This window comes from Aspergillus chevalieri, chromosome 3 (genome assembly GCF_016861735.1).
Source record: "Aspergillus chevalieri M1 DNA, chromosome 3, nearly complete sequence".
Lineage (NCBI taxonomy): Eukaryota > Fungi > Ascomycota > Eurotiomycetes > Eurotiales > Aspergillaceae > Aspergillus > Aspergillus chevalieri.
In genome coordinates, this window is record NC_057364.1 from 920,175 (window position 1) to 946,819 (window position 26,645).

Here is a 26,645-nt window from a genome sequence, read left to right on the forward strand (position 1 = left end):
ATATCACTTCCTTATTCCCGGTATCGGTTTGGCATGTGCGATCCGAAACATGAGTAGTCCACGAAACTTCACCATGGCCAATCCCAGAGAGATAAGTACTGGTCATGCTTTGACGGTTGTCCGTGAATCACTATCCAAGAATCCATTACCCCTTTATCAAATGCCAGTTGTCTTCTAGTTCCTTGGTTGCTGGTCAATGTATTGTAGATGCCTAGTACCTTTTCTTGGCTCTGCTTGGATATTCGGGTCGTCTTTCTCCGGGTTTTGTGTGCTCTTTCGTATTGCACAGTAGGAGTGCCGTACATGAGCAGCTTATTGTGTGTAAATACCGCTGTGTTGGTAAATTTGACCACAAAATCGTTATGTTTTATATAAGCCCTTGATATCAGCTAAACGAGGATGAGCAACCCCGCTTCCTGTGATCCAGTAACATAAATATGTATATCAGATCAATGATATGGCACTAAGGTGGTTTGCCGACAATAATCCTCGGTACGGGGTAATGCTTCACCGCATGGCGATATCTAGGACATGATTTACAATCTTGGGATGACAACGTGTTAAAACCCAGGGATTTTATCAGTCACACCAAAGAATGCCAAACGCGCCATGGCGATTCTCAAACAGACCGATATTAGACCATTGTCCGGTATCCCCCGTACTCGAAGTATATCCCATGTTATAGACCATGTATCCATTGGCATTCGTCATTACAGAAATGGGCAGAGTGTTCCCCGACATAATACTGTTAATACAGAATTAAGCGGCATGTTGCGGCTCATGTTTGCCATTGGGATGGTGGTCTCTCGAACCTCAACCTTCAGCCGTCACGCACGGGTCTCTAATGCACATGCCGAGCTGAGAGGTGATTGCAACCATATCTTGCGTTGTTTGCCCATAACCGTCAATAAGTCTGTTCAGTTGTGTAGTAAGCACGATAATATGATCAACAATAAAAAAGATGCTCGTAGTTGACAGGCATAAGGACAGACTGCCATTGAGTCAATGCTTGAATTGTGTGCATGTCTTCCCGATCAGGGTTAGCGCGTTCTCCCGCTTTCCGGCACTCACCGCCCGAAGGCCGTCCTCAATTCCCATAACGAACCAAACAGGACAGAGACTCTATCGCCTTCATCCACAGCCCTTTTGGGTTATTTCACTTGCTATCAATCTCTTTGTCACTCTCCTTCACTGCGATATTACTTTAATTCATAATTATTCCTTCTCCCTCATAGTCGCCGGCCTTCCATTTACCGTGCCGTCTCTCGCCTCACCTATCTCCTTTTCCGCCCGACAAAACTTGTCCAGCAGCACGCCAATTTCCCTCTCCAGATCTTCGACCCCGACCGTTAATCCGCATCCGTTTGTTTTTGTTATCTCCCTGTCCTTGACCTGAACTCGAGGATACTACCGACGGAATAGGCGCATTGTGCTTGGGCTAAGGGAAAAATAAAGAGGGCTGGTCCTTTGGGCGTCCGCGTGTGGAACGCATACATACGATTACAACGCACACATTTGCGGTCAACGCCGCCTCGTGTTTTGACCGTCCTCCCCCCCCCCCCCCCCCCTCCCTGCCAGTTCCCGAACGAAAGTGCTTGTGCGACAACTCGAGACGACAGTCCTTTTCTGATAAAGAAAATAGACCCAGCCGGATTGGATCTCAATTCTCCCGAATTGGGCCCCTACGTTGCCCCCTTCACTGGGTTTCTCGTGTTCCGTGAGGATATCAGAGAATGGCCCCAGCGGAGGCTCCTTCACCTGCTTTTCCCATATTGGATCCGGTTATTGTGGACGACGAGATGGAAAACGCCTATCAAGATGCAGACATTGACTTTCTCGATCCTGCAAGGCTGCAGATGTCGTCGGGAAACGCTGGCCAGGAATTCGACGACCTCTTAGCGCATACCTCCTCCTCGCGAACACTTACGGATTCTGATTCGGCATGCTTGTCCCCATCCGAATTGTCCGTGAAGCGGCATTATGCAGAACAAGATCACTTGCGACAGCCCCGCGTCATGACCGCCGACTCGCCCGCGGAGTCCCCAGACAACTCAAGTCGGAGCTCGTCGTCAGAGTCACCGCGGAATCAGCATCTTCGACACTCATCAGTCGCCTCGTCCGCGGGTGAGAGCGCAATGATGCCGTTCGGATATACATCGTCGGAGGATTGGATGAACCCTGATCTCGAATCAGTAAAGGAGGAACCGTTATTTGGGTTGGACTCGTCACTCCAACCCATGGATAATGGTCTGCCAATGGACGGCGATCTCGAATCCAGTAACAAAGCGATGGATGCCGCGTTCGACTTTGAGAGTGCTGCCAGCAGTCCCAGTCTCCTGAAGGCAGATGTTACACCACAACCGAAACTACAGAAGCGGTTCAAGTCCCAAATGCGAAAGAACTCTTCTAATCCTACAAGGAAATCCACTTCTCCTGTAAGCGTCTCAATTGACTAGTAGCGAGCATTTTTTTTTTTTTTTTTGGCTAACATTCTCAATGCTAGCTTCCAACATCTGCCTCTCCTTTCTTCCCTAATGGTCTTCGAGAAATGTCTCCTTTCCCAGGTTCGAATTTATCCGCCCAAGGGAAACCGTCACCTGCCAGCCAATGGGGCGGACAATCGCCATCATCTATTTTAGAGGAAAGCTTTGGCGGAATCAACATGAACAGCGGTTCTCCCATGAACTCGAGCTTCAACTTCGGGCAGAACAGTTTCTCATTTGGCATGGATCTTGCTCCATCGCCGCCACAAAACCACATCAAACCGGAGCCGCCCCAGCGTCATGTCTTGACTGTGCATCCCACGTCCTTGAAATCACGCGTGGAAACCCAGATCCCGATTCGTTTGACACTCTTTCCGCTGCCCCCGGGAGTGAAGAAATTACGATTACCAAGTCACACAATTTCAAAACCCAAATTCCTCGCCCCGGCATCAACCGAGCGCTCTCCGGATACGATGGAGTTGCACACCAGTCTTGTCTGCACCAGTGCAATGCAGGACCAGCAAAGGCTCCAAAGAGCATTTGCTAGAGCGCGAGGTGAGGTCTATTGCAATCTGTCGTCTGCCGATGAATCACAGGAAGAGGACACCCCGTTGGGTGGTGGGGAAGTCAAGATCTGTGCCGGCTGTATCCAACGTGAACGGAAACGCGCCTCCCGGAAGAAGCAGAGGAAGCCTGAGGAAGATGAACTATTCCAGAAGGATGAGGAGAAGAGGGTCATTGTGTTCAATACCAATGAGCTCAAGGAGTGGACAGAAGCGTCAAAAAACAGCGTACCAAGTTACAGCGACATCCCCCCTCCCAACGTACCTGCTGGTGCGATGCAGGTTGAATTGCCCATGCGAATAGCATGCTATTGCAGGCACCAGAATGAAAAACTCGGGTTTCAGTTCGTCCCCCTCGCCGTTACTTACATAATTACGGTCCGGATTTGTAGCTGACAATATTTGCTTCCTAGGGTGATTTTTACAGTCAAGGATTGGGTGGGCAATGTCATTGCCCAGGCCATAACCAATTCAATCATGATCACGGATGACCATAAGACACATGCACCTCCCGCACCTCCTGCCCCTGGTCCGTCCCCCGCGTTGCCCGATGGGACACAGCTCCCCGGTGTCGGTGTCTTTCACTCAGGTACCAACGTCGATACTGGCAAATCGAACGCCATGACGCAGCCTTCGTTCCAAGCTGCATCCTCGGCAACCGACTTACAAGGTCTCCAGCAACGACTGAACTCACAGTATCAGGCGACGCCAGGCTCATTTGCCATTCCTCAAAACACGACTAATGGCACATCAAATTCACAAGCACATCGCAGTCTTTCGCGGCAAACATCGCCTAATGACTTCCAAGGCCCAATGAGCAAGCGACGCAAGCATAGCAGTTCGAGCAGACTTCCATCGGAGTTAACCATGACCAAACTCGAGAATTCTCAACCATCATCTTCCGGGGCCACCTCGCAGCCCATGGGCAACGGCTCCCAATTCCCGACGACACGTGCATTTGCATCACCATCTGAGAGGCCTTTCGTATCGCCGTCCGCTATGCCTGGCCAATTTGCAAACGGCCCTCCGACACCGAACAGCAATGACAATAACCCGTTCTTTAGCCTCAATGCTCAGCAGTCAAGAGCAGATAGTCTACAGCAATTGATGTCAGCTCCAAATTCGGCCCAGCCCAGTCGTCCTGGTTCTCCTGGATCGTCAGCTCGCAATAACTTCCAGGAGCAGAGTTTGAACATTCTGGGTCCTAGTCCGTCAACCCCGATGTGGCCTCCGTTGACCAATGCTGGAAACCGGCTACCATCTGTCATCCACAAGCTGGTACCTGCAGAAGGCTCCATCACGGGTGGGACAGAAGTCACCCTGCTGGGCAGTGGTTTCTACCCAGGTATGGAAGTTGTCTTCGGAGACACCCTTGCAACGACCACAACTTTCTGGGGCGACAAATGCCTCAATTGCCTTACTCCGCCTGCCCTGCAGCCTGGCCTGGTAGCAGTCGTCTTTAAACATGAACACCCGACATTTGGTCAGATGCAGACTCAGCCCCTGATGCCGAAACAACAACAGTTCTTCCGCTATGTGGATGATCGCGAACTTCAAATGTACCGTCTGGCTCTTGGTATTCTTGGACAGAAGCTGGGAAGCCAGGCAGATGCGTTCCAGACGGCCCAGCAAATCATGGGAAGCGACCCGAAGGCGATGTTCAATATGCACAAAGATTTTCAAAATGGTTCCGGCGGTGGTCATCAACGCCAGGTCCCTGGATTAGAGTCACAGGGTCAATTGACCGATCTGGATTCGAAGATGCTGACGTATCTCGAATTCGTTGACCTTGACGATAGCCCGCGTCCACCCAAGTATAATTCGCGCTGCGGAACGGGACAGACTCTTCTGCATTTTGCGTCTTCCTTGGGATTGACACGGTTTGTTGCAGGACTCCTTGCACGGGGTGCCAACCCGGACGTGCAGGACAACACCGGAAACACACCAATGCACTTGGCAGCTCTGAATGGCCACGCGCACATCGTTCATCGACTTCGCCTGACTGGTGCAAATGCCCACGCCCGCAGTACGAGAGGCTTTACACCGGCTGATCTCGCATCGACACTACCTGCCCATCAGGCCGCGTTGTTGCCTGCACGACACTATCGCTCACGCAGTGTTGGGTCACTGGGATCATCACGGCGTCAACACGGTAGTTCTGCGTCGCTTCACTCGCTCTGGGAAACGTCGTCTGGTTCAAGTTCGTTCGACAACGCGATTGAGGATTCGGATGATTCTGGAGAAAATGACCTTTCTGACTCGGAAGCTGATCTCCATACCTCGTCTCGGCGTCCGAGTGTTCACCAGGATTCTCAGCCTCCAGTTGCATCCGAAGGCGCAGAACCAGCTGAAGTTGCCCGTCCATTCTCCCCTCCGGCAGCTCTCGTCGCTTGGCGCAACCAGCTTCAAGCTCAAATCAACCAATTCCAGCAAAGTGTTTCCAACGCATTCCCTAACCTTCCTGCTCTGCCTCCTATGCCAGCTTTGCCTGACTATCAAGCACACCCGATGATGCGTCGTATCACCAACCTGGTGCCTAACCCAACCGGAGCCTGGTCGACAAAGGACGGCTGGTGGGATCTGCTCAAAGGCAACGGCAGCAATTCCTCGCCGACTACTGAGCTACCCTCATACGAGGACTTGTACCCACGAAAGGAAGACGAGCAAGAGACAGAGACGTCGGACATGAAGAAGACGTCTCTGATGCGGGCAGCTACCGAAGCATTGGTGGACCAGCACTTTGAGGCGCAGTCCAGTCGATCCCAGACCGCTCCTGTCAAGGATGACAAGGAGGACCTCAAAGACATTAGAATTGGCCGGAAGGTGATCTCTCGTGAGCAACAGAAGCATCTCCGAGCACAGCAAGCGCAGAGAATGAAGGGATTGGGCAGCGATCGGAACTTGTATTTCATTTGGGTAAGTTTATCTCCATGGTCCATGTCTCTAACGTTACTGACTCCGATCTTTTTTCAGATTCCTCTTTTGCTTTTAGTCATTTGCGCATGGGCAAGAAACTATGCCCCGGGTATTTGGCGTGCTATTTCGGATGGGTATGAGTTCATTGCAACTCGCAATACACAAGGCGCACTGGAGGTTGGCGTGTAATGGGAATACCTTTGTTTCTTTCCTTTTGACTCGGGATTTTTCATTTCCTATGGGATTTTTCTTATGTTTTTTTTTTTTTTTGTCATTTCGAGCAAGCGATTCGGTAGGTATTACTTTTCTTTTTTTTTTTTCCCTGATTTTTCCTTTTGTATAACGATGATATGTCTACATATTTTTTTGGGTTTCTTATGGTTTTGTACAGGATGATACTCTATACACTGTAGATTCAGTTAACTAGACTTCCTATGAATACATATTTGTATACTTTGGAACTGCCAATGTGTGGCCTGTGCGTGTCTGGACAACCGCCGCGCGGAGAACAACCAAACAACAGCGTCAGACACTCTCCAGGAACCGCCTGCGATTGTCGCAATTGAAGATTTGGTCTCGTGCTTCATCGTTTGGGGAATTACCCCTTCACTTTTTACCCAAACGGAATGCCATTTTGAAGTGCTTGTTTTCTTCCCCTCTTCCCCTCCCAAATAGAGTATGGGAAATATGGACACATCACCGCAGGCGGGCTCCAGCAATGTGACCGGTAGGTGGGAGAGACACCCTTCAATTCCTCCTGCTTGTCCATTGGCTAATTATTGTAGTCGAATACACTGATCCCTCTGGCCTATTCCCTTTGGTACAGCCCATCTTCGAGAACAAACTCCCGCTCAAGAACCTCCACTGGAAGTCTCCCAGTCGTCCCGTCCGCTCGATCGAATCCCTCCGCATCGGCTTCGTTCCTGCAGCGCAACAGGACAATGCAGAGCGCAAATCCTCCAGCGATACAGCCCTCGGCGGTGTTCCTCACCGACGACACCAGATCCCGGGTTTACGACAGACACCATACTTGAAAATCTTCTTACTCCGATGCGACGATAACGACACCTACAAAGCCACCGCCCGGAAAACAGTGCGCGAATGGATCAAAACACAAGCTTCGACAACGCAAGCCAACACCTCTTCTTCTTCGTCGACGACAGTCCCTAGTAGCCAGGAGAAACACGATGCCTTCGAGTGGTTGGTCGTCCATGTCGTGCAGGACGGGGACGGCGCGGAGAAGGCCGCGAGTACATCGAAATGGGGCCAGCGAACCACATCTGTGCTGGAGAAGCTCAAGGCCGACTTCAACGGGTCATCCAAGTCCGCGGTAGACCGGATCGCCCAGCTACGGCTTCCTAAACCGGGTACAACACAGAAGCCGCCTGAGTTGCCGGACCAGATCGAGGACTTGGTGGAGAAGATGAAGAATGCGATTCTGGCATCGTTTGATCTTCGGGTTGCGCAGTATGAAGAGGATATTAAGGAGAAAGACTCGCAACGGAGTCTTCCGGGTTGGAACTTCTGTACGTTCTTCATCTTGAAGGAAGGTCTTGCGAGGGGTTTTGAGAATGTGGGCTTGTTTGAGGATGCGCTGGTTGGGTACGATGAGCTTTCTGTTGGACTGGATAGCGCAATTCATGAGCAGCTTGAGGGAAGCGGTGACCACCATGGTAGCGCTTTATTGACGCATAGCAAGGATTGGAATGGGATGGCCAAAAAAGCGCTGGAGTCTCTACCAGCTGGCGGCGATGATTCGAAGGATGAGGGCGAGGGAAAACTCACCCCGGTTCCGGAAATTGAACCTAGCGATTTCCCATTCGATTCTACCAAGAAACCTTACCGGGAGATGATCTTGGCCAGTGACATCTCCATTTTCGATTTCCGGACCTACGTCTTTTCGCGACAACTGACGCTGCTCCTGAGGGCAGCACGGGCCCCATCAGTGATCAACGAGGACCAAGACTCAGCCAAGAAGGAGAAGAAGCCTGAGAATCTGACACTTCTTTCAGAAATATGCGAGAGAGCGACCGAATTCATCGCACTTGCGGCACGGACACTCCGATGCGATCTGGAATATGGTCTAGCCGAGGTGGACAACGCAGCCAAGGCCGACATAATCAACAATCTTGTATCCTCTTGGACGTATGCTGCTGCGTCACAAATTTTATCTCAGACTACCGCACCAACCCTTACGCTTCCAGACTCTATTCGTGTCATTGAGAAGTCGATGGAGTCTTCATCATCATCAGCCGCCGCCGAGATCAGACCCGATGTTCCCAAACGCTCTAGCTCATTGATCCCACCGCCTGCTCCTCGTCCCGCTCGTCCAGCAAGTCAGGATATCTTTGACGTCCTTGCTCCTGTCCACACCCGTCCCGGTTCGGATCCGAAGCCTGCCCCTAATCTAAATCCTAAGACCGGTTCTGAGCAATTGGCGTCAGGGAGAGGAGAGCTGTATTTGCTGTCTCGGCGGGTTCTGGAAGACATCGCCGGGCGACGGGGCTGGAAGGAGAGATGGAACGAGCTCGGTCTTTTATTCGATAGTAAAGGCGCTGGTGAAGGAGACATGAAAGAAGTATCGTTGGATGATGCACAATCGGGCGGGACCCAAGAGCCTCCTAAGTCAGCCTATCCTCTTTGCGGTATTGACCTACCCGGACTGAAGACTGCTTTGCAATCGAGACGGGCCTTCCGTGCTCAGTACGAGGAGCTCACAGACCAAATTTTCCGTCACCATATCGCGGCAAGTCGTCCCTATTCTGCCGAGATGGCTATCGCAGATACTGCTCTGCTGCGATACCGCCAGGCCGATTACAGCGCAGCAGCCGCCCATTTCCACCAGATTGCCCCGTTCTACGGCAACAAGCGCTGGAACGTCTTGGAGGGAGCCATCCTGGAGATGTATGCGCGGTGCCTGAAGGAATTGAAGAAGAGTGAGGAATACGCTCGCATGCTGCTCCGCCTCCTGGCCAAGTTTGCTGCCCATACGCAGGCCAACCTGACCGGGCACCAGCAAAAGATGCTCGGTACTTCATCTTTGTTATTATCGGTGTCTCCGTATGTTGACGAGCTATTCGAGACGTCAAGTACGCTGCAGAAGGAAGTTCCTGCTTCTTTGACCGACTTCTTCGCGGATATACGGGTTGATCCTGTGGTTCTTCATTACGAGAATAAGGATGGGTTCCAGGTGCAGCTTTACTTGCGTTTCCTGTTAGGGAAACAGATTGATGTCGACGCCGTCAAGGTTCGGCTTGTCAGTGCGAATGGCTCTCAGAGTAGTGAGCATTGGATTGAGACTTGCGCTAAGGCAGTTGTTAAGTCGACTTCGACAAGGTTGCTCGTTGATTCTTCGGTAAGTCATGCACCTAGGACTTGGTTTACTCTTGTGTGCTAATGAGACACTATAGACAAGTCTCCAAGGGAAATACTATGTGGATCGCATTGAGATGCGAGCAGGCAACATTGTGTTTACATTGGGAGGCGGAAAGCACTCTGCCTTCCCCTTGGGCCTCCGAGAAACCCTAGGCGCCTCAGACGAGGACAGTCGATCTTACATTTACTGCTACCCACCCCCCGAAGGACTCCAGGCCAAGATTGTGTCCACCCACTTGATCAACCTGGAAGAGATGCGATCACTGGAATTGGAGCTTCACAGCGGACGAAACGATATCAAGAGCGGGACGATTCGAGTGCGGCCCGCGACGGCTGGGCTTCGACTACGGAGCGCAGAGGCTAAGCTTGTAGAGGGAGAGATGAACATAACGGCCAACAATGAGTCGGGTAATATTGAGTTCTCTCAGTTCGGGTCAAAATCGTTTGTTCGGTTCCGAATTCCGTATACGGTCGAGGAGAATCACCCGACACTTTCTGCGCGGGCGGAGGTTACTTACGAGACGGAGCACGGGCGGTTCTCGTACTCGTCGGTTCATAACGTTGTTTCTTCACTTCCAATCAGTGTCAATGTGCAGGATATCTTCAAGGATGAGGTGCTATTCTCGCGGTTCACGATCAGTCCGGCCATGATGGTCCCTCTGCGGATACTTGGCTGCAGCATTCCCAGCTCGGACGTGTATCAGGTTGAATCGAATATCCGAGAAAAGGTGGTGTGGGATGTGTTCCCCAAGCAGCCTGCGTCATTACTTTACAAAATCCAGCCACGAAAGGATCGCATCGCTTCCCCAGGCGCCAAGGGCTCACTGCGACTGACTGTTGAATTCACATGCGTTGACGACGAATGTCTGGATTCTGTTGAGAGGACATTCCGAGCCGACATCAAAGCCAGCGAATTCCGCCGTCATACGTCCCTGCTCACGTCACACGTCGTAGACGCATTCCGGACCCAGCTATCAACGTCAGATATGGAAGTAGTGGCACTAACACGGGAGGTTGAGATGCTCGCGTACGAGAGCGTCCGTTGGGAAAACCTCTTTGGCGCCCTGAAAGGCCCAGCAGACGAATTGCGAAAGTGGCTTGTGGACTGGCACCACCAGCATCCGACCATCACCCTCCCGGCCCAACAGCCCACGATCCCCAGCCGACGCATCGTGATCCCCGTCGACATTCCAGAAATCCAGGTCGTGCACACGGCCGAGCTTCGACTGGCGCCCCTGGCCGACGCACAGCCCACCACCACGCACGCAGCAGTTGGACAAATAATCGCCGCGGAGCTGCGCCTACGTCACACGCGGAGATGGTGTTCAGCAGAACACCAAGAGCACGCTGGTGGCGCGCTGGAATTCGCATACGAACTACATGCCAACCCGGAGTTATGGCTGGTGGGGGGTCGCCGGCGAGGAAATTTCCTGGCTCGCGAAGGCGAAACCACGACGTTTGCCGTGACGCTGTTACCACAGAAGTCAGGCTATTTGCTTCTGCCGGGGTTGGAGATCAAAGCCTTTATACCGGCCTCGTCTACGCTCACCGTGGTCACCACGCCGTCGACGGCTACTTCGGCTGCTAATGCTAATCCTACTGCAACGGCGGGATCGGGCAACGCCGGGGCACCCTTGCAGCGGAGGCAAATCGCGTGCGAGGTGGATTATCGCAATCACGGGGAGACGGTGCAGGTGCTACCGGATCTTCGCAAGACGACGGTGAGTCTAAGCACGTCTGGGGGGAGCCAAACTGGAGGAGGGTCATGGTTGGTTGATTCCGAGCGACGGGTCATTAGCAGCAGCATCACTAGCCAGTAGATGTACATAATCCATGTGATATAAGTTCAGCTGAGATGGCGGAGTATGCTCCGATAGAGGTGCGTATGGAAAGTGTAATTTGCAAAGTGCGATACGGTAATATATACTAGCGCCCGAGATTGACAACCTAAAAGGGTAAAGGCAGGGAGACCCACCGGCTCAACAAAAACGCAGAGTTTTCCCCAACAAGACTCGGCTCTGCGCTGTCTCGGTAGCATGATCTGTCTGTCCTCGCTAGATACTACCCGTGTCTCTGGAGTATAATACAGACAATAATTGATGTTAATACTCATAGCATCATACCATACATCTCTACCTTGTATAGATACTCTGTACAATAATAATGAATAGAGTACAAGTATCGTATTGTAACTGAATCACATGTTACAAAAATCGCTAGCCGTACATGCAGATGATGAGCATTTATAGAGTCTCTTATTGGACAATTCTAATAACCACAGACCCTGGGCTGATCTTGGGATTTTTTGTGGCGGGAGAAAAGGTGGGTCGGCCAATGTTCTGGAAGGATTGAGAGCTAGTTGCATTGGGACTCACAGGTTCTGATTACAGTAGAGTACATACAGTAGTATAGATTGTAGAGTCAGAATAGCGCTGAAATAATGTATACTTTGAAAGAGAATTGAATTGTGATGTTGCATATAGCGTTGTATGTAGGATAACAAATTAGGTAAGCTACTAAGCGTAAGTTAGTTAGAAAACAAAGTTTGGAGATTGTGTACTCCGTAGTCCGGAACATGTGATTTGATTTACTCCAGGTCTGATAAGAAAGCCCCGAATCATCTCCGCCCCACCACTTTCGGTTCGAGAACGGAGTACCCCTCACGCGTCTATTATCACTCTCTGCACGTGTACTCCGGAGTAAAGAAATGGATGCTAGATTCTTACCCTATACAGCTCTCGACATAGCACTCTCTATTCTGCAGGGCATTCTCTATTCTGTACCTCGGGGTATTCATACATGTGATTGTTGAGAAAAGCCAATTTTCGCCCTCTGCCCGGATCCACTCACGATCGCCATTGGTGCGGGCGGTGAGCTTTGCCTCCATACGATACTGTACAGTGACAGTGTCAATGTTCACTATTTCGTACGAGTCAGTATGTACAGTACTCCGTATACTGCAGAAACACCTGTTCATATGCGGTGTGTAGGCGCCCAAAATGGCTGAACAGTGGTTGGTTATTAGAGTTGCTGAGGCTGAGGTGCAGTCACGCTGCAGGAGAGCTGAACCTCTGCCATACTGAAAATTACCGCTCATGGCAAATCTGCAGAGTCTGCACCAATAATTATGAAAACAAATACTGAAAAATACCAATACGATCTTTCGGTACGGTACCTGGCACCCATCCAAACACAGATCCTCATCCAGACTCCCCTTTCTCTTGTCTCTCCGAAATTTCTCTCTCCTTTCCTTCTTGGTCTTTTCTTTTTCAGCTGCTCGTCGTCTTTTATTTTTCTGGGGGTTCCGCTGGTCCCTGCACTTGTCATTCCTCTCTTTCTTTTCTTCTCTCTCTCTTTCAATCCTCCAGTCGCCGTTGAGCAGTTGGAAACCGGGGCCGTCCAGACGCCGTTTGGCTAGTTGGTTTGTTTTTCTCTTTTTCTGCTTGTTGACCGGTGAGTGCGTGGCGTTGTCTAGCTGTCTGTCATCCGTCCCTCCCCCCCCCCCACACACACTTCTTCGGCTCTTTTAAGAGAGTCTGATCTCCCCTCCCCTCCCCCGACTTCTTCTTTCTTCCCACTCCAGTTGGAACTTCTTGCTGGCACAGTCCTCCGGATCAATTGACTGACAATATTTCGACTAGTCAGTCTATCCTTAACCGGAGATCCAAACCAACCATGTCTTCCACCGCTCTCCCCAAGCGCGTTGCGCTGCACCGCAACCCTACCACCGACTCCAGCAACGTCTCGGCCTCTCCCTCGCCCTTGGACAGCCCTCGTCACTCGCCCTCGTCCACCTCTCTCTCATCCATGGCGTCGGATGCTGAGAAGGACAGCCAAGGCAAGATGATCGACACCTATGGCAACGAGTTCAAGATCCCCGACTACACCATCAAGCAGATCCGGGATGCTATCCCTGCTCACTGCTTCGAGCGCTCCGCCGTCAAAAGTTTGTCCTATGTGGCCCGGGATATGGTTGCTCTCGCCTCCATCTTCTATGTCTTCCAGAACTTTGTGACCCCCGAGAACGTGCCTTCTTATCCTCTCCGGTTTGCTTTGTGGGGGTTGTACACCATTCTCCAGGGTCTCTTCGGTACCGGTATCTGGGTATTGGCCCACGAGTGTGGTCACCAGGCGTTCTCGCCTTCCAAGAGGCTGAACGACACTGTCGGTTGGATCTGCCATTCTGCTCTGCTCGTTCCTTACTTCTCGTGGAAGATTTCCCACGGAAAGCACCACAAGGCCACCGGTAACATCGCTCGTGACATGGTCTTCGTCCCCAAGACTCGCCCCGAGTATGCTTCTCGCATTGGCCGGGCCGCCCACGAATTGAATGAGCTGCTTGAGGAGACCCCTTTCCTCACCGCCACCAACGTTATCCTGCAGCAACTGTTCGGCTGGCCCATGTACCTCCTCACCAACGTTACCGGTCACAACAACCACGAGAACCAGCCCGAGGGCCGTGGCAAGGGCAAGCACAACGGTTACTTTACCGGCGTCAACCACTTCAACCCCTCTAGCCCTCTGTATGAGGCCAAGGATGCCAAGCTCATTCTCCTCAGTGACCTCGGTCTCGCTATCACCGGTTCGGTTCTGTACTATATCGGCACCACTTATGGCTGGCTCAACTTGCTTGTGTGGTATGGAATTCCTTACCTCTGGGTGAACCACTGGCTTGGTAAGTTCTCTTCCGTCCAAGAAGAGGAAAAGGCATGAAAACTGACTCGGATAGTGGCTATCACTTATCTCCAACACACCGACCCCTCCCTCCCCCACTACCAGCCTGAGGTGTGGAACTTTGCCCGTGGCGCCGCTGCCACCATCGACCGTGATTTCGGTTTCGTCGGCCGTCACATCCTCCACGGAATCATCGAAACTCACGTCCTCCACCACTATGTCAGCACCATCCCCTTCTACAACGCCGACGAAGCCAGCGAGGCCATCAAGAAGGTCATGGGCAACCACTACCGCACCGAGGCCCACACCGGCTGGACTGGATTCTTCAAGGCTCTCTGGACCAGCGCTCGCACCTGCCAGTGGGTTGAGCCCACCGAGGGTGCCAAGGGCGAGAGCCAGGGTGTGCTTTTCTACCGCAACACGAACGGCATTGGCGTCCCTCCGGCCAAGGTTCCTGCCAACTAAGTCGAGAACAAGCAAACATCTGGTCCCATCCGGCCCAGTATGGTGAATACACTTCGTGGTTACTCTCGCAGGATCGAAAATGGCCACGGTACATGGAAACAACACATCTTGTCAGATGAATGATCGATTTAGTTAAACATATCATGTTGGTTGATTAGAAAAGGCGTATTTGGAGGTGAAAATATTTTCTGTCCGTCAATCTTTTGTTGGTATCTCTTCCTCCTCTCCCTTTTTCATCCATCATCCATCCACCCATAATACTTGTGATTTAATCTGGGAGTGGTACAGCCTGCCTGTCTGTGTGCACAATACTGTCATCTCTCTCCCCCTCATTTCTTGCATGATCATTCGTTTCATACATAGACCGCCGGCACTGTCTGTCGGCGGAGTTGCCACGAGATCACGATAAGCCAGTTAGTTCATTGCCAATAGATGGTTACAGTTGAATAAACTTGTCCAAAAAGAAGAAAGGTCACAGTAGGAAGTAAAGTGCAAGAGGCAAACACGAAAACAGGAATACAAGGTATGCGGGGTCGGAATGTACCCGGCCTTCCGGGAGAACCGCGGAGCCTCATTCCTTCAAGGCAGCATTCACAGAGAGCAGTTACATTATTATATTGGATTCGGGTCTTTATGCACGGAAGAATCTTTGTGGCTCCAAAAGCACGCTATGCTATGCTATGCTATGTACATTCATTCATGTCATATCCAATTCCACAACTGATCTATGACTCCGGCTGAGAACCAACACTCCTCAGCCCACCCATCCAAATCTCGAACTCGACTTCATCTTGGACAGTGGCTGTAGTGTCCTCGCCGATGGTAGATCCCGCTGTCCAGGGCGCAAAGACGAGTTTCATTGTCCGTTTTATAGTTCTTTCCATGGGTTTCGGTGCTGGTGCCGATGGTATTGATGGAGGGGGCTTTGGTGTTGAGGTTTGTTCTAATGGTCGTTCCTGCTTTGGGTTGGCAGTTATGTTGGCTTCTGGATTATCCCGTACCGTTTTCGCTGTCGAGAATGGATCTGGTTTGTCCGTAGACAGCTGCGCCTCATCCTGAGACTGAGACTGAGATGTCCCCTGTCGGTGGCCCTGCGTACTCATATACCCATCGCCATAATCCTGATCAAACGCCAGCCCAGACTCGTCCTTCTTCAACGCAATCCGACACGCAATCTGCGTCGTCCAGACGAATCCCAACGCTGGCGTCTTTGGCGCCTGTCTCTGCGACAACGACGATGACGGCGAGTCACCCCATCCTGTGAAGAAACGTTGCTGGTGTATTAAGCTCAGTGTCTCATTACGGACGGGATTGCCGACTAGATACGAGCCGTCGAATTGCGGGTCTTCTTCTAAAGGAAAGGGAGAGGAGGGTAAGGCGGGTGATGAGGAGGGTGGGTGTTGATTTTGTATTTGTACTTGTAGGAGGTCAATGTTGCTTTCTGCTCCCGAACCTGGTACTAGGCGGTTTTTGGGCATTGGTGAGTCTGGTGTTGGTTGAGGTGCCGCGGTAGCAGGTATTCGCGATGCGATGTACGGATTCGCATTATCTATTGGATCGAATCGATCCGAGACCTGATTAGCAACCACGATAGCTATATCCTCCTTTGCTGCCAAGTTGCGCAGCATATGTCCTAGCTTCGCTAGTTCCCCGGACCGCGTCGAGAGCGAATTCACATCATGCGACGAATGCTCCGCGCGGAAATTCGCGGTTATGGAATCGATAACGACCAATCCGACATTATACCGTGCTATCGCGACAGGAAGCTGGTAATTGAGGATATGGTCCTGACTTTCCAGGTCCATCGCGTTGATGGCCAGGACATTTTGTAAGGATGGTCGTTGGTTCGGTGGCAGGGTCGAGAGGTATGGATTGGAATTGAGGTATTGCGAGAGACGCGGCGTGGCCAGAGGCGCTTCGGTGGATATGTAGATAGCTCTTTTGTTCAGGCCTTTGGGACTGGAGAGTTGGACGGCGAGGAGGAGGCTTAGGAGGAATTGCGTCTTGCCGCTCCCACTGCATTGTTATCAGCATCCATCCACACCATGAAATAGACATGTACCAGATATTCAGAGACGAACCTCTCACCCGTAACCTCCGTAACATAACCCGCCGGAATCCCACCCTCCAACAACCCATCCATCGCAGGATCCAACGTGCTAACCATTCCCCATTGCGACAAATCCAACCTATTCAACACCCCCGGAACAATCGCCGCATCATTATTCAAACTCAAAGACTGCGTACTCTCTGGCTCCTCCGGCGCTATGTCCCTTTCAAACCCGACATCGTGGTGCAGGGCGTCGACAATTTGCGCGGACAGGCGGCGGACGTCGGCGGGGGGCACATGGGCGCGTTTTGCGATCTCGAGGGTGTCGAGGGTGATGAGGTCGACGGTGTTGATGTTGTTTCGTTCGAGAGGGGGGAGGATGTGCGTGTAGGGTTTTGTGGGGAAGGAGGGGAGGATTGATAAAAGATCCATGTGCTGTGGGAGGTGGGAGGTGGGAGGTGAGATGGAGAGGGAAAAATGGTGCGGAGCGGAGCGGAGAGTTGGGTTACGGAGTATGAAATACACATGTGGATTTATCAGCATACATTGGATGTTATCAGATATATCTGGGTAGATTTGCGTCTATATATTACTGGAGTTGTCGCAGATAGGTGTTCGACTTAGACCCCTAAAACTGGGATAGATCTCTATATTGATCAGGATCGCTTATCACGCGATCTATAAACCAACAGCTAGCATGACTCCGGAAGTTCGTTGCATTGGTGATTAGGTCCCCACGGCCAATATCGGTAAATCATGAGGTGCCATTTGATAGTCACATACACAGGACTGAGTGATAATGCTCATTTTAACGAGTTCCGTCTGCCCCGTTCAACTCATCCCCTACTGAAAATGATACGTGACTGGCTAGTATTTTGTTAGCGATTTAAAACAACACCAAATAGGGCATATGTACCTCTTCAATTCATATACGGCCACCGCCATGTTCAGTATGCCACTGATGGATCCTGTCAGTCAAGAAATAAGGTGTGACTACACGCTCGTCAGTCGGCTCCAATTTCTTCTGTCCGGCAAACCAGAGTGTCACCTTCCCGTCAATAACTTGAAGATCGCCACAGCGGTGTGCCTGAAGAACGGCATTGAGGTTCGTTAAAGCTTGGGGGTCAGCACCGTGCAGTAACGTATACTTCAGAGCCTGAATCATCCACAGAACGTCTGGGTGAAAGTTTTGGGACTCATCTGGGTCGAATCTACCAACGTGTTAGTGGTATAAGGTTGGAAGACACCCTTATGGACGGCAGGAAGAAGTGGTTTTAAGGATTTGGTCTATTTCTTTTTGGCACAGCTCGGGTTGATTCCCTGTCTGAAAAAGTTTTCCAATTCCTCAATGGTCTTCTGGCGGCCCTCTGCGTAATCACGCTCGTAAAAGGCGCCCTTAATCTTCTTTTGGATATATTTCCAGCATTTCGTTTGGTCGAATGTCATCAACTGAGAGTTTTCGCGGCCTCTTGATCGAATAGGAAGGACATGGTGGGTCATCGATGATGTAACGGAGTATAGAATTAGAGCAGAACGATAGAGAAAGGATAATGAATTGGTTTAATATGATGACTACCTAATTAGAACATGTCACAATGATTCATTCATCAGAGCTCGGAGGCGCAGCGCCAACTGGAACAGACACTCCACATTGAGTAATGGCGTCTGTGTATGTTAGCCCTGCAACATTTTTGATGAGTTTCTGAATTCTGACTTACTGAAGTTACAATCTCCAACTCTTACCAACGACACAAAACAGTCCCGGTTTCCATTATATCCCCAACGCCTTATATATCAGTAAGAACGTACAGACACGAGGCCAATGTTAAGGAGAATTGACTCACTTGTCGCCTTGGATTTCCTCACCTCTGTTCCAGAGGCAGTCAATATCTTGGGAGCTGCCCGAAGGAAACGTGCTCTTGATATCGCAATTTCCTGGGCAAGAACGGCAATTTGCAATGTCAGAGCCGACGATTCTGCACCTTGCAGCGGCAGCAATGCCTATGTAGGCAAGAAAGGCATACAAGAGCATGCTGTTCTCTCGTCGGCTGTTGCGGAAGATGGCTGTTGAAGGTGGACGACTCTGGGACTACCGGTCCTATTTATCACCGTTGACTATGTATGCTTCCATCATAGTGACTCTTTCTAAGTTTACGGTCCAGATGACTACCAGATTCCCGGAGTACAATCCCGAGGGAACTTTCCACTCACTTCTCCCGGAAAGTACAACGACTGAGGAAAGTCCTACTACATTGCTATGTGGTATACAATAACTAATGAAAGCATGGATGCGGGCAGATCCGGCCCTGACCAAGTGCCACGGTCAGGTCAGAGTCCATTTGCCTATGGTCACTCAATAATGCCCAACCCGATAGCTACGGGATTTCGAGGAAAACAAAGACAATATGTGAGACTCAATTCAACTCGGATAGAATAATTGTGTCTCCTCGCTCTTGATAGGTGTGTAAACTATTCATCGTTATCATTGCCGCCTTCAGCAACAAAGCGGTTCCACTCGTGGTCGACGGCAGGAGGTGGAATCGACAATCTGCACTCAGGAATATCGTCTGTATAGCATTATTATTGCCCAATTGATTGTATCTATACTTCCAGCTTACCGCGCCTGTAATCGCCAATCCTCCGTAGGCTAATGAAGCATTCACGTCTCTTGTTATACCCCCAGCGCCTTAAAACATCACAATCAGTAAGAAGACACATCTTGTTGAGACGGTTAACTTACCTTTCTCCGCGAATTTCTTCGCCTCTTGGGAATACACAGTCGATGTTCCTGGATCTCCCCGGTCTAATTGTGTTCGTCGCGATCTCTAACAGGGCACGAGCAGCAATTTGCCCTGCCATGCTCGGGGCCAACGATGCGGCATCTTGTGGCAGCAGCAATTCCTATGAAGGCAAAGAAGACATACAAGTTGATCTGCATGGTTCGATTGTCGTTGTCTGTCTTTGCTGTTGTCTAGTTTCGAATGCACGAGGGTTTTCGAGCAAGTCGTTGGGAAAGGTTCAACTGAACAGCCGATGCTATTTATATCCATTGACCTGACCACGGAGTCGTATAATGGACAAGTTTCATCATGGTGGCTTTTGTATGTTGTTCAAAGTTATACCGAGTATTTCCCATGGTCTGCTGGTGGGCTACGCCTTCTTCGGCACCTGGGCATCAGCATCGATTGTTCCGTGCTGACCATTAATGACGAGTCGATCAGAGGTACTTGACATAGGGTATGCTCGGAAGTCAGCTCTGCTCGATGGGCAAAAGGCCTCCGGGGCTGAAAAGGCGGAGCAGCAGATTAAGTAGCACTCCATCCATGACGTACAGTCTATATAACGAATTGTTAATTCCAGAAGATTCACAAAATGTCCGGAATATAGTTCGGAGAAACACTATTCCTATACTTCCAAAACTGCCACCATTTCGGCTGCTTTCGCTTCAGCTCCGCAACCCCGGCTTCGACCAGAGACATGATTTCCTTATCCTCCGGCTTCCGTGCTTGTTTGAGCATCCCTTCAATAGAGAACACAAATATCGCCCTTTCAAAAAACAGTTGAAGCTGATCGCCTCATCAAAAACAAGGAGACCTACCACAGCTCCCTTATCAATCATCGTACCCATGATATCCAGAGGCCGCGAGAACTCTGGCAAATAGTTTTTTACTAGGACGAAATACGCAGCCAGATGTTCCGGTACCCAAATTGATAGGATCAAAGGCCGCTGAGAGAACCTCATGCCTTCTATCCAATGTTGAGAATACCCAAAGGCTAATGAAAAGGTGACGTTGCAGCGATCGACCCCAAGTTTCGATAGTCCAGATGAATCTGGCCTTTCTCGATAGCATGATAGTGGATGAATGGTGCTTATTATGGTTAAGTATCCTCCACTGAACCAGAATACACAGCATGGGATCACTGTGAAATATCAAAGGCTTCATGACAGGATCCAAACTGAGGGATTGTATGATTGCAAACATGCTGCTTATGGTGCTGCTCATTACTGTTTGGTCTCATGTTGCTTCTCCTTCATGCCGAGTGGTACTGTATCAGCGCCATCTGTTTAGGCTGGTTCTCACACTCGTTTTCACGGCCATGATGCTGGCCATATGGGCATTACATAACCTGACGATTGACAGCCTGATTGGTATGGTCATCGCTGCCTCAATTGGGGGTCTTTTGCTTGGTTGGTGGAAACGCACACATAACGTACACCATATCGTCACCAACGCGCTAGAATATGACCTTGATAACTAGCATCTGCCGTTCTTTGCCGTGAACCACCGGTTTTCCGGTAGTCTGTTTTCTAACTATCATAAGCGGCTCATATTTGATGCTGTGGGTAAGCGCTTGGTTCGCTGTCACGCCTTTCTCTATTACCCGGTTCTGATGTTTGGCCAGTTCAACCTGCATATCCAATCATGGATTTTCCTCATTCAGGTCAAGGCCCTCGGAAGGGTGCAGTATATGGCATCGCTGGTTCAAGATTGTGGGAAACCTAGTATTCTGGTTTTGGTTCGGACATCTCCTTGTATATAAATCAATCCCAACAGTATGGGCTCGATTCGTCTTCGTCATGGCCAGCCACATGATCACCATGCCACTATACGTACAGTTTACACTATCATATTTTGCCATGTCGACCACAGACGTGGGCCCAACAGGACCTTTTCTCCAGAAAATGCTGCGGACAACCATGGATATCTTCAATTCCAGGATCCACAATTTGTTCCCCGGGGCTCCCAGGCATAACTCCGGAGAACACAGAAGCCGGTACCGCAGTTCTGCCGTGAGGTTGGCATTCCGTATGCGCTGTATGGGTCTGGATGGAAATCTGAAGGTTGTGGGGAGTTTGGCAAAGGTAAGTCGGCAGGCTATTCTGGCGCATAGTCATAGTGATCCGAATTTACAGGGTACAAATCTGCAAAAAAACACCCCACACCATTACATCAACCATTCTTTAGGTTCGTAGCATGCAAAACATCTCAACCTGTCCTGCAGGTCCTCAAGAATGCCGAACAAAAACGAACTAATAGAACACCAGGCGGATATAAGACACGATCGGGTCGATCTCGACTGATTGGTTGATTGATCGTCATCTGGCGCGTGGTTTGCGTGGGAGTGAAGATAATAAAATTTCCTGGGTATGGGGCGGTCACGGAGTTCTCCGTAACCTTTGATAACTTTGTTTATAAATTGTGTGCCGGGGGGCGAGCGATGCGAAGATTGACCGAATACTGGACAGATGACTGAGTTCCATATCACGAGCTCCACGAGTGTAAGTATGTATGTGATATTGCATCTCTAATTTTCTTTGATTTATCGCATTCTCTCCTATTATTATGGCATGCGGTAAGACTACTGTACTGTATCTACCGAAATGAAAGTCCAGCCAATAAGAAGATCGTTATACCACCTCCGAGAGGGAGTTCCTGATTGGCCACTTGGCAGATAAACTTTGACAGGGCTCAGGGTTTATTTGGAACGAAGAATGCGATTGGCGGCTGTTTCGGGTAAAAAGGAAAAAGCAATGGTCTGTGCGTAGTCATAGGACCGTGTGTGCTCATGACAACAGGAGAGTATGTTCTGGATCAAGTTGTGTTCCATACGGAGAACAATCTGCTGTACGGAGTAAGTAAATGCAGAGTGATGTACTCCACCATCATCCAAGTATGAACAGTCAATGGTTCACAATTGCAGTTACACAATACAATCCCATTCTTACTCCAGAGTACAAGTAGCACTGCATTCTGCAGTGCAGTCGTATTTCCCGGTACGTGGTTACTGGGAACTGACCCAAAGCTACTTGTTCTTACATATGTACCAGAGTCCATCAACCTGGTATAGCCAGCTGTATCACCACCGGAGAATTGACCGCATCCAGCCGCGGCCGATGAACCAATCATGACTCGCACGAGGGAAGGCCGGTGCAGCGTCGGCTCCGACGTCGTGAGTCATGTAAGACTATGTAATCCCACCAGTGAGGTTCTGGTGCATATGTCCCATGGCTGTGGTCTGCGTTCGTACAAGCTTAGCTGAAATCATCAATGATTCTCATTATTCTCAACCATGGATTGACTAAGTCTCGCCATTCCGTATGGGTTCATTTAACTTGATTATTCCGTCACTATTCTATACTTGGACTAACACAGTCCTGTTAATACCGGATTCGGCCGGAAACTGGAGACATTTTTGATTCGGTCCGCACCGCCGGAGCCTTAGTGGAGACGTTTACTTAAAACCAGCCAGTGGGCAACCATGGCGAGCGCCACAGTGGGACTACTAAAAGGGTCACGGACCATTGACTGGCCGGATTTGGGGGCGGTGGGGTACTTCCGCATGTGGTATGGTGACACAGAGAGGTATTCCTCGTACCGCGTGGCCTTTTTAGGATAGCGTGCTAAGGTATTTGGTATGAGTTTGGAATACGAGTAGAGTTAAAACATGGATATGCTTAGAGTTAATTTAGACCGATATAACATGAAAAGCAAAGAAAAGCGATTCCAGAGATTCCAGCAATTCGGCTGATAACCAAGTAATACGACCCGACCATGCATCCCTAGTCGAACCCATCGGCCAACGCAGCCGGGGATCTGTTCATTGCAGATCCAATTTACCGTTGTGATAGTATCGGTATGCTTGCACAAGTACGTAGCACCATACTTTAATTGAGGGTTGACACCGTTGGCAACACCCCCGGAACTATTGGGACCAGTACTGGAACGTGATAGGTATGGTCATCTGGTGGCCCAAGATGGTACGGAGTGCTTACTGTGCTCAATTGCCTATCAATGTCATGGCTGAATTACGGATAACCCGAATAAGAGTGCGTGTACATACTTGTGATGTACGGAGTAGGAGATGATAAAATTGGGTGGAATGTGCCGGGAATAAAGGCAGCCGAGATAAGCGCAATAAGTTCTGTGTTGTATAGAGCACCGATATTACAGCACATATATCCGATCCGTTGGACTGGGACACAGCATGCTGACGAGCTCCAGCTTAGGATTATTCGGCAGTTATCTGTGCTACTTTTTGTCTACTTAGTTACTCCGTAAATTGTACTACTAGTACTCCCTACATGGCACTATTCCGTACAGAAGCACTCAATAAATAATAGGAGATCCGACGGGAAAAAGTTTCCTCTAAGCGAAGCACCATCCCTGTCGCCAAGAGCCACTAACCACACTAGCCCCGGAAATAGCGGGGCCAACAAAAATAATTCCTCCCGTGACAGGATGAAACCACGGACCAGGGCAGCGGGTTGGCGGACAATGAGAGTGCCCGGGAAACCTAAACAGTCCGCTTCCTCCGCATTTGAACCAATGAGAAAAATGATCACTCCCGGTTAACATCCCAGATCCACTGCTCTGGCTCGACCAAGTGGATCTGCATCCACCAGCCAACCACTCAAAGTTCGCGTCAGAATTTCCGGTAAAGAAAAACCTCGTACCTGACGTACGGGTTCGATACCAGCAGTCAGTGCCCCTTTGGCGCTCTCGCCGTGTATGTACATTACCGTAAAACTGCTGCCGCTCTCTCTCCCACTCTCTGGCCTTTCTCTCCTCTCTTTCCTTCTCTTCTTCTCTTTTTATCTGACTTCCCTCTTTCTTCTCTTTTTGTCTCTTTTTCCCATGTCACCTCTTTAACCTATCTAGTTATTCTTTTTCTTCTTCCGTCTGAACCATACGTATCCCGTTCTACCCCAGACGGGATCTTCGCTGGTTCCTCCCCCCGGTTACTGTCTGTCGGGTTGTTTTTTCTTTGTCTCTTGACTATCTTCTATACACCCTTTATATATACCCTGATTGCCGCCATATATTTCTCGGGTACCCGCCTAGCGAGAAAAAGAAGATCGTTCTTTGTTTTCGTCTCCTGCAGTTTTCCGAACTACACATCTACCGGCTGGTCGGTTCACGCTAGGAAACGGGGAAAGACATTTCTTCAGAGCCTCAGAGAAGAACTGATAAAGATTTGTCTCTTACCGCTTTGCTGATTCTTTTACCGTTGGATCAGTCAATCGTCTGGTATGTGGAACACGATCGATATCTCGGGATTCTCCTGGCAGGTGTGCTAATGTTAGACAGATATACCAACCCAAAATGGCGACGCGAATGCCCCTCATGCCTCCGGAGAATGAGACGGAAGCCCATTTCAGCCGGATTACCCGTGAGGGTAAGAGGATATCGTACAAGCTCAGTGTCATGCAGCAACCTGAGCGTGCCAGAGCCTGCGGTGCAGGTGCCAAATGTATGCCATTACCCCTTGGATATATGGAAAGAAAGGGAAGGCTAACTGAAACAGCGTCTGCCGACCGTCGACCGGTTGATCCTCCGCCCGTGGTTGAACTGCGCATCTTCGAATCCGACCCCAATGACGACCTGCACAAGACCGACATCACCTTTGCCTACAACGCCAGTTTCTTCTTGTACGCGACATTGCAAACGGCGCGCCCCATTGCGCATGGGCGAGTCGCTGGTGCTCCGACTACCCCCGTGTTGACCGGTGTGCCCGTCGCGGGAATCGCCTATTTGGACCGTCCGTCTCAGGCTGGCTACTTCATCTTTCCCGATCTGTCGGTCCGTCATGAGGGTCGATACCGCTTGACCTTCCACCTGTACGAAGAAACCAAGGACCTCAAGGATGCCGACAGAGATCCCCCGATACCGGACACCACCGTTCAACCGCTTAAACCGGGCGCTAGCACTAATGACGCTTTCAACTTCCGTCTTTTGGTCAACTCTGTCCCCTTTACCGTGTACAGCGCCAAGAAGTTCCCGGGTCTGGCCACCAGTACCTCCCTGAGTCGAATTATCGCTGAACAAGGCTGCCGTGTTCGCATTCGCCGTGATGTCCGCATGAGACGCCGCACCGACAAGCGCAACGACGACTACGATGAATACTCTGCGGCTCCCCGGCAAGCAGACAACAGGTACTCCACGCCAGATGCCTATACCGCTGCTGCCGCTGCTGCTGCGGCAGCAGCCACCCCCATCGAACGCCCACGATCTGCCAGCACCAGCACGATCGAACCCGCTTTGCCATACGCTCCTGATGCGCAGCGTCGACCTTCTGGATCCGACTACGGATACCCTTGTGCGCAGCCCTATCAAAGAGCCATTCCTGTCGCGCCGCAGGCATCACCGTATCCTTCGCACCTTTCTTTCGGCTCTGGTCAGCCTCAGTACCATGCTCCCCCGCTTCCACCCACTCCCCAAGCGACCGCACCGGTAATCCCATACTCGCCTCATCTGTCATACTCCCATACTAGAAATCCATCCACCGAATACGAACCCACTGGGTACCCATACCCTCAACCGCGACCACCCACCGAGCGGACTTCCAGCTACCCCGGACCTCTACCGCCTCTCCGTCCTCTTGAGCCACCAAAGGGCTTCACACAACCAGCGGGTGAACCCCGTTCCTCGGATCCCAACGCTTATCACCAATCTCAAGCCCTGCCTCCAGCGCCACGATCTCATACACCCTCAACAGGTATTGCACCTTCCCTTCCGCCTCTCTCGGCCCTGTCTAGCGGCAGTGAATACGCCCACCACATGCCCAGCAGTATGGTTCTGAACCCGAGCCACGAGATGACTCCGGGCAAACGGTTGTACGATGCCCCCGGACCGAAGTTGAGCAAACGGTCGCATGATGACTCATTTGGGCCCGATGACCGCCCGATGCAAAACGGCATGCGACCAGATACAGAATTGTATCCGAGCATGCAACGGAAGCTTTCTGAGGCCAGTCGCGCCTACTTTGGTGATACCCGCGATGAGATGGCATACAAGCGAGCCAACGGCCGCATGGCCATGAAGATTCCGCCGACTTTTTCTAGTTAATTTTTCTTAATTTTCTTTCTATATATCCGGACGGCGTCCTGGGCGGTTTTTCTTTTGTGGATTGGTTTTTCGCATTATATCCCCTGATTTGCAGATTGGAGAATTTTTCATGGGATGGAATTGATGTCTATACCATTTTGCCTTGTCATTCCTTATTTCCTTTTCTTGTCTGACTTTTGTACATGATTTTTCCCGACCTTTCTATTCTGCGTACCTTTTTCGTTTGTTCGGGATTCCACTCCTTGACCCTCCAGCTTTTTCTCGCTTATTG

General features: G+C 50.5%; 5 protein-coding genes across 5 annotated transcripts; 3 read left to right on the forward strand and 2 right to left on the reverse strand.

Annotated features, from left to right (window-relative positions):
* Positions 1-1,733: 1,733 nt before the first annotated feature.
* On the forward strand, positions 1,734-11,157 carry ACHE_30342S (uncharacterized protein; the record flags this gene model as incomplete). Its single annotated transcript, XM_043276949.1, has 5 exons — positions 1,734-2,435; positions 2,504-3,390; positions 3,460-5,962; positions 6,789-9,317; positions 9,373-11,157. 5 exons carry the CDS (start codon positions 1,734-1,736, stop codon positions 11,155-11,157), a joined length of 8,406 nt encoding a protein of 2,801 aa, XP_043134877.1.
* A 1,855-nt stretch (positions 11,158-13,012) lies between these two features.
* Positions 13,013-14,476, forward strand: FAH12 (oleate delta-12 desaturase odeA; the record flags this gene model as incomplete). Its single annotated transcript, XM_043276950.1, has 2 exons — positions 13,013-14,012; positions 14,067-14,476. 2 exons carry the CDS (start codon positions 13,013-13,015, stop codon positions 14,474-14,476), a joined length of 1,410 nt encoding a protein of 469 aa, XP_043134878.1.
* Positions 14,477-15,201: 725 nt separating this feature from the next.
* ACHE_30344A (putative DNA repair protein (Rad57)) lies at positions 15,202-16,958 on the reverse strand (the record flags this gene model as incomplete). Its single annotated transcript, XM_043276951.1, has 2 exons — positions 15,202-16,492; positions 16,558-16,958. The coding sequence occupies 2 exons, from the start codon at positions 16,956-16,958 to the stop codon at positions 15,202-15,204; spliced, it is 1,692 nt and encodes a 563-aa protein (XP_043134879.1).
* Positions 16,959-18,995: 2,037 nt separating this feature from the next.
* ACHE_30345A (uncharacterized protein) lies at positions 18,996-19,385 on the reverse strand (the record flags this gene model as incomplete). The annotated part of the gene is made up of 3 exons (XM_043276952.1): positions 18,996-19,093; positions 19,145-19,212; positions 19,267-19,385. 3 exons carry the CDS (start codon positions 19,383-19,385, stop codon positions 18,996-18,998), a joined length of 285 nt encoding a protein of 94 aa, XP_043134880.1.
* Positions 19,386-24,631: 5,246 nt separating this feature from the next.
* On the forward strand, positions 24,632-26,374 carry veA (sexual development activator VeA; the record flags this gene model as incomplete). Its single annotated transcript, XM_043276954.1, has 2 exons — positions 24,632-24,779; positions 24,834-26,374. 2 exons carry the CDS (start codon positions 24,632-24,634, stop codon positions 26,372-26,374), a joined length of 1,689 nt encoding a protein of 562 aa, XP_043134881.1.
* Positions 26,375-26,645: the final 271 nt, after the last annotated feature.